Source organism: Eucyclogobius newberryi, unplaced genomic scaffold (assembly GCF_026437365.1).
Source record: "Eucyclogobius newberryi isolate DKJ021-1_F unplaced genomic scaffold, fEucNew1.0.hap1 SCAF_13, whole genome shotgun sequence".
In the NCBI taxonomy this organism is placed as follows: domain Eukaryota; kingdom Metazoa; phylum Chordata; class Actinopteri; order Gobiiformes; family Gobiidae; genus Eucyclogobius; species Eucyclogobius newberryi.
In genome coordinates, this window is record NW_027315757.1 from 29,619,945 (window position 1) to 29,634,821 (window position 14,877).

The 14,877-nt window shown below is 39.9% G+C and overlaps 1 protein-coding gene across 2 annotated transcripts in view; it reads right to left on the reverse strand.

Annotated features, from left to right (window-relative positions):
• The window catches only part of prkcab (protein kinase C, alpha, b), a 101,632-nt gene that overhangs the window by 19,687 nt on the left and 67,068 nt on the right, over window positions 1-14,877 (reverse strand). For both annotated transcript variants that reach the window (XM_072443368.1, XM_072443366.1), the window contains exons 5-8: window positions 12,853-12,981; window positions 1,642-1,798; window positions 812-946; window positions 5-98 (exon numbers count right to left, since the gene is read on the reverse strand). In XM_072443368.1, coding sequence (XP_072299469.1) covers window positions 5-98; window positions 812-946; window positions 1,642-1,798; window positions 12,853-12,981 — 515 coding nt within the window. The remainder of the gene's footprint in view (window positions 1-4; window positions 99-811; window positions 947-1,641; window positions 1,799-12,852; window positions 12,982-14,877) is intronic.

Consider the following 14,877-nt stretch of genomic DNA (forward strand, 5'->3'; position numbering starts at 1 on the left):
TTACCTCAAATTTCTGACGGAGCTCTAAGTTTATGTCATCGACTTCCGGGATGGGAACGTTGTAGTACTCGCCCTCTTCCTGGTTCAGCAGCTTGTACCTGGAACACAAACATAACTTCACGATCATTTGTCTGCCACTGTAAAGCGTCCTGTTTCCATGCCTCACGTCTTTCCCTCAGGTGAACCTTCAGCCGCGCTCGATCAGGCTGTGTTTAGTCTAAGTGGCAGTGGAAACTTTGCTGTGGGAAAGTGATCTGAATGTGTTTATGGATGAGAGGAAACGTTCTCCTGTCATGCATTACATCAAACTGCGACTGAAGATGAATCCAGGCCAAGAACACGCCACAGCATTGTCCTTTTGCGTTGGTTTGATAAGGTAATGTAAGGTAAGGTGTATAACTGTCTCGTCAGGCATTGATCGCATATATAACTGATTATTTTACAAGGAAAAACATGAAGTAAAGCGTAAAGTGAGTTTATGCTGTGCCCTTGAACCTGGTATAACACCAAATCCGCATATTAACAATAGCCATTTTATCTGCTCCTCCGCTCTCCATTTTCAAATATAAATTGTAGGCGTAAAGAGTGTTGTGATGTCATCTAAAATCCAGCAATTACGAGAACAAATTAAAAACCCGAGCCAAGGCCAACTGTAATAACTGTTTTGCCACGATTTTTCACTGTAGTGCACTTCAGAGCTACTGCAAAATAAAAAAACTGGGTGGGTGCGAAAACGATTAGCAAAGATTGATTATAGTTGGAACTTTTGGGGAATAAATGTCGTAAAAGTACATAAAAGAGGCGCGCTGACCAGCCGCAGTTGGGAGCTTTGAGGAGCTCCGACACGCCGAACGACATGGAGCCCATGAAGTCGTTCCTGGTGGTACGGTCCCAGTCCCACACCTCGATGGACAGACGCCGGTCTTTGTCAGACGCTTTCAGCTTACTGACAACACACAGGACAAACACGGGCAGAACCGGGAGTTAGAGCTGCAATGACGTAAGACTGATTTATGTGAGGTTATATGTGGTTATTTTATGTTTATAGGAGTGGTCAGTGATGAGCTTAACTAAGTAGAAACCATTAGAAACCACATTTGTGCTTGTTTACTTAGAGAGAAGTCCAAATCCTCCCCTGATTTGCGTTTCATGATGATTTTGGTGAATAAATAGCGCTTGGGATCGAATGTCAAAAACAAGTTGTCAGATTTTTCACAGATGCGTTGGCAAAAAACACAACAAAAAGTAAACAAAAGAATGGTGGAACAGCCTGATAAACTGTTGGACGACTCCTGGTAAATACACGTTTCACTACATAGTGTCAGAATACTTTTGAATGAACAGCAAGTTTAGTATTTAGCATCTCACATTACATTCATTAAAAATTCTATGATGTGTGACACAATCCCGGCCTCTATGGCGATTTATTAATTAGACTTATAACTTATCGTTCAAAAAAATAAAGATGATATAGTTTTAGGTTTAATATTCCTTGAGCTTAACATATCAGAGGTTACCGTAGTGTCATAAAACAGTCTTCAATGTTATCGTTTATTGATTGTTTCGTTTTCTGCAGCAAAACGTGGGTTTACGAAGAGCTAAACACTGAATATGGCGCGCGTGTGGTCGAGTTGTGCTCACAAAGTAAAGGACTCGTTCCAGCACGGGTTGAGCGAGGAGCGGATGGTTCTGGTCTTCTGTTTGGTCTCGTTCTTCGGGTCCGGAATCAGTTTAAGTTTGACATACGGATCTGACAAACCGTTGGGGTCCATGGGAATCAGGTTTCTGGCCTCTCCCACTGAAACAGAGAAGACAGAGTGTGTGTGTGTGTGTGTGTGTGAATCAGGGCCAGACACAGATGGTAAAATTGCTGCTTGTTTTGGTATTGGTGAGTCATTACAAGATTTTTCAGAAATAAAAAGAAAAACAGAATTGGTGAAGACCAGTGACACATTTTCATGACTCTTGGTTCAGATATTTTCAACAAAAATGTTAATGGGGAATAAATCGTAAGATGAAAACGACAGAGCAGTTGTTAAGGGTGGACGATGTGGACCAAAATGAATATCTCAATTTTTTTTTGGGACTATGCCGATAATGATCCAACTGAAATGTATTAAAACATGTCTTTAAATGTATTAAATGAGGTTTAAGTAGCAGACAAATGTGAAAGTGCAGTAAAATGTGCATAAATGTTGTTTCTATTTCTATTTTAAGAAACGACACACGGAATATTACAATTTTGTGTATCACCAAAGCAAGATTAAGGCAAGGCAAGGCAAGGCAAGTTTATTTGTAGAGCACATTTCATACACAAGGCAATTCAAAGTGCTTCACAGCAGGAAAAATGCATTCAAATCACAAAGAAATTACAGAAACAGAAATACAATAAAATTAACTAAATTCCAACTGATTTTCTAAACTAATAAAATCACAAACTAAAGAGAAGAGTGCAAAGAAAAAATCCTTTCAGTCATATGCGCAGCTAAACAAAACTGTTTTTAGCTTAGATTACTGTTTTTAGCTTAGATTAACAGTATTTACTGTATTTATCTTGATAATTTTCCCAACTCCGGTGTTAGTTATGGTCAATTTTTTGTCATTTGTCCTCTGAATTGTACCTGTCCTTGAGCACGTAGCTGGAGTTTTATTTTTGGAGCCTGAGCACCCCGAAGAACCCGTCCCAGATGTGGATCAGTGTCAGAATAAGGCCAGTAAACATTTGATAACTAGAATAATCAGATAACCCAATTATTAGATCTAATTTTTGGTGTTCGTTTTTGCACAAACAAAATCCAGTCCTCAAAAAACACTGACGACACATGTCATTTAATCACTCTCAATCTTTGACATTTCCGCTTTCATTTTTCATATTTTTAGTTTTCCCCTTTTTTGCATCATTTTCCTTGTCAAACCCTGCACAGGTCTGAACAAGCAGAAAGACACACTCCTCATATTAGATGTAACTGTAAACGTGACATTTCAATTATCAGATAACTCCTGAAATCAGATAATGATCAGATAATTGTCGTACATGTAAACAAATGACTTTTAGCACCTGTGCTTTCTTCACAGTCAGTTGAAATAAACACAGAAGCTTGACTTTAGAACTGTTTTCTTTCTCATTCTCCTGTCCAGTTTCAAGTGTCCCAACTGAAATTGACATCATACAAAAAGATGCTGCGAGGTCAAAATGTGCTGGACAGTGGGAAGCGTCGGCACTTCCTAGTGTGTGACACGTTTGAGCCACGATCAATGCAATCATAACAATGAAATGATTTTGTGTGGCGTTTATCCGAGGTCACGCTGCAGATGAGCAGATAATGTGCAGGAGGAAGCCATGTTTTTGCCCCCTGTGCGATAACCAACACACAAGAGTGCCGTTTCATAGCAACAGGAGCTGGGCAACGGGTGGAGCGAGAACGCTGCCTTCGCCATGGCGACGGCATACAGTGAAATGGCCGCACCGACGCACACAAGCAAACACCTGTTGAACACAGTTACAAAACTGAAAGGCGAGCAGCAGCGCGTGTCTGTAACCGTTTCAGACGACGTCACAAAAGCTCGAGGCGCGTAAAAATGATTCATTGAAATGTGGGGTGGAAGTTATTCTTGTTAATAATACGCTTGCTTCATGTGGTTTAGTGAGATAAGGTCATCATCACTAAAACATATAAAGTTTCATGATTTGTTGAACCCTGTTTTGAAAATCTAATAAAATACTGTCATTACATCAGTGGTCTATACTGAATATATATATTTTGGCCGGGGTACAACTTATATTTATATTTATGCTTATATACTTATATACCACATATATACTACGACTTATATGTGATATTATTTGTTATTTTCACACTTGCAACTGCATTTCATACTCCAGTGCAACTTATATATGTTTTTTTCTTCTTTATTATGCATTTTTTTACTTATACTCCAGAAAATGCGGTATTTAAAAGTACAATGTCAATAATGAAAAACAAACCATCATAAAAGCATTTCTCATTTTGTGGACTTTTGTCTATTGCTATGGCATGTGTTCAATCACCCAAGGACAGATGATGTAATATTATTCCAAAAAATGGGATGAATAACTACATTTCCATGACGTGATTTGTATTTTGCTTAATAAATTTGTTAGAGTATAAAGAATGACTACACCAAAACAGACAGTATAATGCTGCGTTCTAGTTCACACACTCACATCTTGGAATTCCTTCTTGGAAACTCGGGGCAACATTTCTCAACTTTATCCGAGTTAAATAATACAACATGGCTGCACCCCGGGTTTGAATAAAGTTTAACATCTGACAGGTAAAATATTGATAGTTATTTTACCTTTAGTGTAAAATAACCTACTGTTCCTGCCATTGAGCCGCTGCAGGTTTAAATGCTCAACATCTCAGAGAATGCTTTATAAACTATGTAATGACACTGTCCAGGTTAATACATTTACTTAATTGGATCTGCATTTTGGCTGATCACTTTCCTGGTTTGTATAACTTGTTTTAAGTGGTTTATGTACTCAAACTGTAATTGTTTTTCCGAAACTCTGAGGACAAATGGACAATATGACCTCTGAGGCAAATGGAACGCCGCACAGGTTCAGGTTCAGATGCAACTTGAATTATACCCGCAAGTAGAATTGGTTTGCAGTTGGAGTTGGCTTTAATACAAACATTATACAGGCAACAAACGAAGAAAGGTCATAGTATAGGCCTAAACAGAGCTTAAAGCCAGTATAGTATGGTGACTCTAGATTAGACTCTAGTAGAAAATAACAGAACATCACTGACATTTCTACCCTGGACATTAAAAATAATTGCTTCTTTCTTGTTACTTAAAACCATTAGCATTCAGATTGGATGTCAGTCATATATTGAGTGTGATAAGGTCGATTTTGTCTCCAGTCGCCTCCACTTTGTGATTTTGAACATTCTGAGTGTGACATTTTGGTTGATCCGAGAAAGTAGACAACGGCAAATAAATAAATAAAGGAAAAACAAGCGCGAGAAGCTCTTTTATGTCTGTCGAGTCTGCACATGACCCACTGTGACAGACGGAGAGGGGCCAGGCAGGGTCAGACTGGAAACTATTTCCCAGCTCCAACTCCAAGTGCTGCATATTTACAAGAAAACCATCTCAGTCCTGAATAGTGATGCCACAAACGTCTGGAAATGTCAGTCACCCTGAACTTCCACCGTCCTCGTCGTCATTAAAAACACGAGGAAAGGTGTTTTTATTGCCACGTATAAATATTCCAAGGCTTGAGGTAAAAGTTGCAGTTCAGCAACAGTGAGAAGTAATCAGTTTGGTGAGGGCTCATTGTGAAAACCCCTGTGTACAGTGACAAATTAATGATATTCGAAGACCAGATGCCGGGCTACTTCATTATGTTTATTGTTTAAGCAATTTTCTCCAGCTACAATAAGTGGGCAAAGAAAAAACTCTTGTGAATTAAAACAAACACACCTGATCTCGCTGCAAATGAAGTGGAAGAGACGCAATACAACAAAGAGGCTTATTCAAAAACCTGGTTGTTTTCTCATTTTGCCGTTTTTCTTTGTATAATTTATAAATAAATATCTATAATTAAGATGTATGTTTTCTTAGAGCATGTAATTGTTGCCAGAACATTATTTTAGCTCCTTTATATAGCTAACTTTATATTATTATTGTATGGTTCAGTGTTTTTCTATTGCTAAGTTCACTGTTTTATCGCATATATTTATTTCTGCTCTGTGACCTGGAGGTTAAAGGTCATGAATGTTGCCTTAGCCAGTGTGCCCAGTCCAGTGATAGTTTTTGATGGTTTTGGCTCTTCATATTTTCATCTTTTGCACTTAAATAAAGAGTAAACATGATTTCCTCTTCTGTGACCATTTGAGAAGATCAAATTCATAATTTTTAATAGTCTTTTTCAAGCTTCATGTGCAACTGTAATGACAATGTGATTTCTTCCAACTTAATGTGTGAGTTGAAAACACGTAGACTTTTTCCAATCCCTCACCCTGATTAGTCGTACACTTTTCTTCTAATCTGATAATACAAAGCAGACAAACTACAGGGAGTCCAGTGTGAGCCTGATATTTACTGCCATTGCCAGATCACACTGGTGAGAGCAGAGCCAACGATTCCATCTAACAAGACAAAAACTACTCAAGTCAGCCGTGTAAACATGCTAATATGACTCCCTTGCATACCATAAAAGATCATCATCAGTGATCAAGTACCATCTCGGCCGTTGCTTGGATACAAAAGAGCAGCTCGCCTCCCTCTCCTCACTCCTTTTTAGGTAATTACCAATCAAATCGAAGCTACAATAGTGTCAGCCTACCTGCCTGGACTAGTGCTGAAGGGAAAGCACTGTCATAAAAACGAGATTAATGAGAAAAAATGAACATTATACAGTGCAATGCAATAAATATATATAAACATAAACACTCCTACAGGCTCAGTCTAAAGAGGTCCATTAAAAACAACTCAAATCAAGCACAAAAGACAAACAAACAACACAAAATGTAGACTCGTTGACATTGAGAAACACCTTTATCCAGTGAGCAGACAATTGATGTAATAATAAAATGGCTGTGGTGTTTTTGGTGTTTAGTAGCAACATACTGGTACATGCAGTTTGGAAAGATCAGGGTCATAACTATAGAACAGGATTCAACTATGTAGGAAAAACAGACGAGTTAGTATTTCGTAACTTTTCAGATATAAAACAGCAATAAAACACATAACAAGACTGTGTTGGGCAACATAAATTCATCATATTTTCCCTGAGAGGGATCAATCAAAATGTTTGATTTGATTTCATTCACTTTTGTTCGGGAATAATAACAATTTATTCCTTCAAAATCTAAATTCTGCTCCAAACCACACGCTTTTACTGACAGATGATTGGCTTTGGATATCTCAATAAAAACCCAAGACAATCATTAACAATTTGAAATGATAGGCTCTGAACTAAAATTCATTGTCCAGCTTTGCAGTTTTGTTTGTGTGCTTTTCTTCTCTGTCATGCACAAATGTCATGATTCGGACTGGGATGGGCGAAGGGGCCAACAGTGTAATCTTCAAAAAGGCTTTGAATTCCAAATGTGCAGTTGCATAACACAATGACATGTGCATCCTCTGGAGGCTGATAATCTCTGGGGAGAGCAGTGCGGCCAATGGGAGCGAAGCATCCCTGCTGCTCTGCCAGGGACGGAGCACGAGAGGGTCAGCTCAGCATCTACACCTAAGGCTGGGCAATTCATCACAAGAACGACAGATTGAGATCGTGTGAAATTGTTGATTATTTGGGAAAAGGTTTTTGAATCGAGAGGTCCACAGTCGATCCTCTGTCAGTAAAAATGTGTGGTCAGACTAACATTTTTGTGAAACATTTGTGTTAAATGGCACAATCTGTATATCATCATTAAATCATTACTAAAAGCCATTTGTTTATAAGAGTTCTTCTATTGAGAGTGTTTTTCAAACTTCCTATAAGTTATCTGTTCTTTTCCTCTGTATCTACCTGCGTTGGAACAATGAAATTTCCCCATGTGTGGACAATAAAGGAATATCTTATCATATCTTATCTTATTTATACTTTGTTTTTGGAAAGAACAAATAAAATAGAATCAAAAATGGAAATCAATCAATACGAGAAAAAAAGGCTGTGGCTGGAGAGCCGCGGCGCGGTCAAATAGCTGCGCAGTTTCAGGGACTGCGGCATTTCCCTTATAGCCTCATGGCTAACCCTAACCCGAACCCGAACCCTAACCATAACCCTAACCTTAACCTTAACCCTAACCCTAACCCTAACCTTTACCCTAACCTTAACCCTAACCCTAACCTTAACCCTATCCTTAACCCTAACCCTAACCTTAACCCTAACCCTAACCCTATCCCTAACCTTAACCCTAACCTTAACCCTAACCTTAACCTTAACCCTGACCCTAACACTAACCGTAACCTCAACCCTAACCCTAACCTTAACCTTAACCTTAACCTTAACCCTAACCTTAACCTTAACCCTGACCCTAACACTAACCGTAACCTTAACCCTAACCCTAACCTTAACCCTAACCCTAACCTTAACCTTAACCTTAACCTTAACCCGGCGCGGTCTAAAACGGCGCTAAAACGCGGTCAAATAGCGGCGCAGTTTCAGGAGCCGCGGTGCGCAGCCGGCACAAAAATAACATGGCAGTTTCGGCCGCGCGCCGTGGCTCTGCAGACACTCCCATTATAAAAAGGATCTTGATTATTTCATTTTCCATATCGCCATAAGCCCTATCTACACCACAGGGTTTATTAGTCTCCGTTTGATAAAAGTCTTTTTTTTTTTTTACAGTACTAGAGACATGATTATTAATGCTAGAATTAAAGGCGCAATGGACGATTTTTCGGCGATTTGAGAACGCAGGCGGAAGTGCACATGCGCACTCCCCCGTGTGGACTGATACAACACACACGTGCGTTTGTTTATTAGCGCAACGGAGCGCATCGCATCTCTCGTCTCCCGTAGATTTCTGTCCACTTCTGCGTCAGCTCAAAATGTCTTTCTCCGTCTTCATTTTGTCCCGTACACTGAGGGAACTATATTATGATAGATCCACGCGCTTAGGCACGCGGAAACGTGGGGACGAACCGCATGCGGCTGCAGGTGAGCGGTAGGTGCGTTTTATGATTGATACGTGGCAGGACAAATGATTTATCCACGCCACGAGGAAATATGATAAAAAATTTGCTGAAAAAAATCGTCCATACCACTTTTAATTAAACTTATATTGACAAAAATGAATACCTTGATATTTTTGGGGATTACGCTGATAATAAAAATCTGATAATATAAATGCAGAAACGTACCACACCTGTGCCTCTAAAATGTCTTGTTTGAGGTTAAGTATCACAAAAAGAGTGAATGGGAACAAAAATGAACAACAAAAATGCAGCGGTGGCACTTTTATGCTTTTATCTATTGAAAAACTCTGCCATAAGTCTGTCTTCTTTCAATTTTAATGGGCTCTTTTTAGCAGTTTTCCAATCAAAGACAACATATTTGATATACAGATTTGTCATAACCTATACTGTTGACATATTTCCATTGTCCATTTGTCAAAACTTTCTTAAGTTTAAGTCGACAGTGCAACTCGCGATGTTGTCTTTCTTTGCCCATACCAAAAGGCCTCTCCGTCTTCCATACAAACAGAATTCCTCCTGCTCTGTTTTTCTGTCGACAAGCTGGTTCTAAAACTTTTCACAATAACAAAAACACTAGTTTAATCTTGTCCTTTCCGGCCATGGACACATTTGCCAGCAGCGAGGTGAACGCCACAACTTCTTGTGCTCAAAATTCCCACAGCACAATATAGTCATGCCTCTGTCATTACATTTTTACACTTAAATATCTCACGGCATGGCTAAAATACAATAAAAACAATCCAAACACTCTAGCTATCGCTCCAAAACTGACAAGAACAAAAGGCTACAGTGAAATGTATACAACAGGGCAGATTTGGCTTTGGGTTGTGTCAGGGGAGGCAAGAAAAAAAAAAAAGTCTTGTTCATTGTTTTGAACCTGGGGCAGCCATGTCAGCTCTGGGACATCTCTCACCCTGAGTAAACCACTGTGTGCTCACTTTGGCCTTATCCTCACGCGCCCCCAGCAGCATCTCGGCATGAACCTCACGAATCTGCACGCACACGCTCGATTATGCCTGTTACTTAAGGTAAATTATCACAGAAGCAGAAAGCGGGAGCAACAGTACATGCGGAAAACAGGCAGTACAGAAGGGGTTGTGTTACGAGGAGAGGCCCGGGAGCTGCGTGTGTTTTTGTGGTTGGAAGAATTTAATAAAGTTACAAATGATGCGGTGAACCAGAGTCGTGCCACTTGCTCGGGCGTACGAGCCCGTTGATCTACACAACAGCGCTACTTCCACCCCAAGACTATTCGTTTTATTGATTTCTGTGAAGTGCACACGGCTGTACCAGTATTTTGTTTTTCCTCCAAGTAATTAAGTGGAATGCATCCTGCCAAAGTACAGATATGTTGTAAAAGTAGCTCTTAGGGTCAAAATGAGACCCCTGTGTGCTGTCTGCGTCTAATTATCCTCCACGAAGCAGGAAGTGCTAGTTGTTGTTAGCTTTAGAGTGATGGTAAACTCAGCTCTGGTCTCTGAAAGTTATGAAAAGTGATTATAAGACGCATTGCAGTGAATATGTTTGAAATGCATTAGGGAAGTGAGCAATAACTCTGGATCGCTGCAAACAGATTAACTGGGGAACTAGTTCTGTTTTTCAAGGTTTTAAAACAGTAAAAAACAGGTAAGGCTCCTTTAAGTCTTATTTTCTCAACAATTGAAGGTGTAAAGGTGCACAATGTAATCTCCAGATGGAGGGTCTGCCACCTGCTTGTTACTATGGATAGTTATTGCTTTACCAGTAATATCCCACAGTTTGGCATTCAAATGATCAATCTCCATGGCGATAAGCAGGTGACACAGCTGGTAAGGAAAGCAGTTCAAGTTTCTTCATCAATAAAAACACCAAATAAAATAAATAATAGATAAGTTTGATGCAAATGCTGTGAAACATTCCAGGTAAAGCAATAATATATCCATGGACATAAGCAGGTGGTGGTCATCTTCCTCATAGAATCTGAAAAACAGAACATAGAACAGTTTGAATCAAGCTCTCACAATTTGCTGCATGTCCTTCCCTAGTTTCTTCCCTGGCCTGTCCAATAAAGCCTACCAACTGCCCTTTGCTGCCCTTTTAGAGAAAAAGAACATAATTGCTCATGTCAGTGGTGTTTTGTGTCTCTAACTGCCCCGCCATGTTTGCCTTTTGCTCGCTGGTCAGTAAAGCTATGTTTATCTCATGACTTCCTATAAATAAAAGAGAAAATGGAACTACAAAAGGACCAGTATGATTTACTACTGAGTTATCAAACAATGTACTTGTTTCTCTCACATGATGGTGGTGTGAAACCGCCACTACAGCTGTGGCAGGTGCAGCGTGCGTTGTTCCTCGAATGGGACACACATTTAAAGCCACACTGGGGTAAACGTCAGGCTGGTGAGACATGAAACACAACTATTCAACACATCTTACTTATGAACGTGTGGACACTAACAGTACGTTGAGCGGTAACCATGTCAACGAGAGTAAATCATAGACGACAGGATTAAATTGTACAGCCTTTTTTTTTGCCCTCAACGGTAAACAAGACTTTTTATGAACGCAATATATTTCTAAGCCAATCTCGGCTCTTGTAATAGTGAGGTTGTTGTGTCAGATCCCTGTTGAGTTGGAAACACATTATTGGCCTTGGCGCGTTTATTCCCTCACTGCCGCCGTCTTGGTCGTGCGGCTGAGCAATCCATTTTCTTCCCGACAAAGGGTTTAGCACCGTGCGCTCGGATCTGCACAGGTACAGCTCCTGACTGACAGCATCATTTGGAGGCATTGGAACTAAATAAGGCTCGTGGGTATAATGCGTACAATGTAGTTATAAAGTTGTTTTTCTGTCTTTTTGAGTTTAGAGAGTGGAGAGTTGTGAAGTCCTTGTAAACCGCGAGGCAAGAAAGTATTTGAGAGTGTGTGGACTATGTGTCTTAGTTTTAGGGTTGGACAATATGGCAAAAAGTGTATCATGATTCCCCCCCCTCGTATCAGTTATAATAACGGTTTTCATTTAGCTTTTTTTGGCCATCAAAAGACAAATAAAATGACTTTCAATATTTAAAAGATGACCACCACACACACACACGCGCACGCACGCACGCACACACACAGACACAGACACGCACACAGACACACGCACACAGACACGCACACAGACACACGCACACAGACACGCACACAGACACACGCACACAGACACGCACACAGACACACGCACACAGACACACGCACACAGACACACGCACACAGACACGCACACAGACACACGCACACAGACACGCACACAGACACGCACACAGACACGCACACAGACACACGCACACAGACACGCACACAGACACGCACACAGACACAGACACGCACACAGACACAGACACGCACACAGACACACGCACACAGACACACACGCACAGACACACGCACACAGACACGCACACAGACACACGCACACAGACACGCACACAGACACATGCACACAGACACGCACACAGACACGCACACAGACACGCACACAGACACACGCACACAGACACAGACACGCACACAGACACAGACACGCACACAGACACACGCACACAGACACACACGCACACACACGCACGCACACGCACGCACACACACGCACACACACGCACACACACGCACACACGCACACGCACACGCACACACACAGTTGTAGATAGCAGGAAGTTTCCATCTGTTTCTGTCAGGTCTATTATGACCATTATGACTTTATGACCGTTTTTGTTTTAGTTTTGTTTGTCTTGTTTGTCTGTCTTGCATCAATGAACTTTAAAAAAATTTGAAACAATTTGATCTTCGTATTCGATTGAAATGTTGTTACTTGCACAGTCATAGCTTTATGTATTTCAATACTTATTTGAAGTAATAATAGAAGTGCTTTGACTAAATGGAGAATCAGTTGATTACCTCAATTAAATTCCCAAGTCCCAGTTTAATCGTTTGTATTTCATGGGCTTCAACTGTTTCCTATTCAAAGGATATGTCATTTTGTTTTAAACAGTAAATCGCCTTGGCAACGGTCCTAATTTCCCATCTATTTGTGATTTCACCGAATGCATTGTCTGTTATTGTCATTCATTAACCAGTGCTTAAATGACATAATGCTCATATTTGACCCATGTTTTTCACAATAAGAGTGAGTCTTACCTGTAACGTGTAGCCGGTCCATGCTGACCTCTATCTTGAGAAACACACGTCCTCTGCGCTCCGTGTGGTCCGTCCCACACAGGCTCGGCACGTTCACCACACACTGGTTGTGCACGTTCATGTCACAGGCTGGGACAAAAACACAGCAGTTAAAGATTTTAAAAAGACAGTAAAAAAACACAAACACACATTCGGATGAGAGATTGTGTCTTTTTTAGCTCTCATCATTGTTCTTCTAATATAAAATAGACCTAAATATTCATACTGATCTCAATGTATGCATAAGAAGACAGATGATTTACAAGCATTAATGAAAATAAATGATTGTCTGTTTATTGAATGCATCTACACTCCCTTAAACTGTATAAATCATATGTCAAACATGAATTATCTTAATTTAAATGTCATAACATCTCTAAAAGACTTTTGCTCAAGATTATTTGGTTCGATAATCGATAATTGACATTATACAGGTCACAATATAATCGTAAGAACTAAAACTTAATACTCTTGACAATTTTAGAAGCAGAATAAAGTCTTCTTAATTTATTCTATAATTCAAAAAAAAGGTTTTATCTGGCTATTTTTGTCACGATGATTTTCTTTTGTTATTCAGAAAGTTTGAATATAAGATAAGATAAGATATTCCTTTATTGTCCACACATGGGGAAATTTCATTGTTGCAACGCAGGTAGATACAAAGGAAAAGGACAGATAACATATAGAAGAACTCTTATAAATAGAATATAAGAAGAAGAATATAAGAAGAAGAATATACACAGCGGGCCACAAACAAATGTTTTGAATTTTGGTTGCAGTAATCGAATAATCAGTACATTTTTACACTAAATGTAACACTAACATTTGATATCGTGATATTCCCAGCTACACCATTGTTAAGTCAATAACTGCAGGATTATCAGTAGTGTCAATCGTATTCTATTACTTTATTCACATACTTAATTCCAATAATTCCATATATCAGTCGTTCATTTGGACGGGACGCGCAGCAGACAGACCCGAGGCTAAAGCAACAGCTGTCGTCTTCTTCACCCTCATTTCCTGCTGTGTCACTCACTCCTCTACAGCCCCTGTCCTGTTTCCCCTCTCGAGCCGCACACTGCGAGGGACATGGGAGCAGAAGCACAAAGGAGAAGGCTACGACCGCCCCTCCACGTCCTCCATCTGTGCTCGAGCTGTCACCGCTGAGCTGCAGATGGACAGCCGCGGCGAGAGCACGAGGAACACGCAATAGTTCGCGTAAGTGTATCTAATATGAACCGTGAATATGTATCGTACGCCACTTCCAGATGACTGAATGAATTACCGAGCATCCATCCCCGCCCACATCCCTGTTGTGATACTGACTCCAACTGATACATGTAGGTTTCTGAAATGTCACGTAGCCACTTTTTCCACGCTGAAAACATGTAAATTGTTATTCGCTGCTTGCTGAAATGTCAAGAGGAGCTTATCGGTCCTGCAGTTTTGAACAGGAAGTCAATGAATCTGTTTCTATTATTAAGCTATTTCAGATCGATATAGTGGTTAACAAAGGATTAAAATGTAAAATGACGATCTACTTATGCTACAGTTGAAAACAAAGTAACTGGACAGCATATTATGTCTCCTTTAAATCACTATATCACAATTTTCTTTGCTACGAGACGATACATATTGTGACTTTTTGGTTTTAGTTCCATTTCCTGGACCTCTTGTGAGAAAATCTACATCAGTCTAAAGATAAAACTGGGCTTTGAACAGGAAGTCAATGAATCTGTTTCTATTATTAAGCTATTTCAGATCGATATAGTGGTTAACAAAGGATTAAAATGTAAAATGATGATCTACTTATGCTACAGTTAAAAACAAAGTACCTGGAAAGCATATTATGTCTCCTTTAAATAGATATATCACAATTTCTGATACATATTGTGGCTTTTTGGTTTTAGTTCCATTTCCTGGACCTCATGTGAGAAAATCTACAACAGTCTAAAGATAAAACTGGGCTTTGTAGAAAGAGCT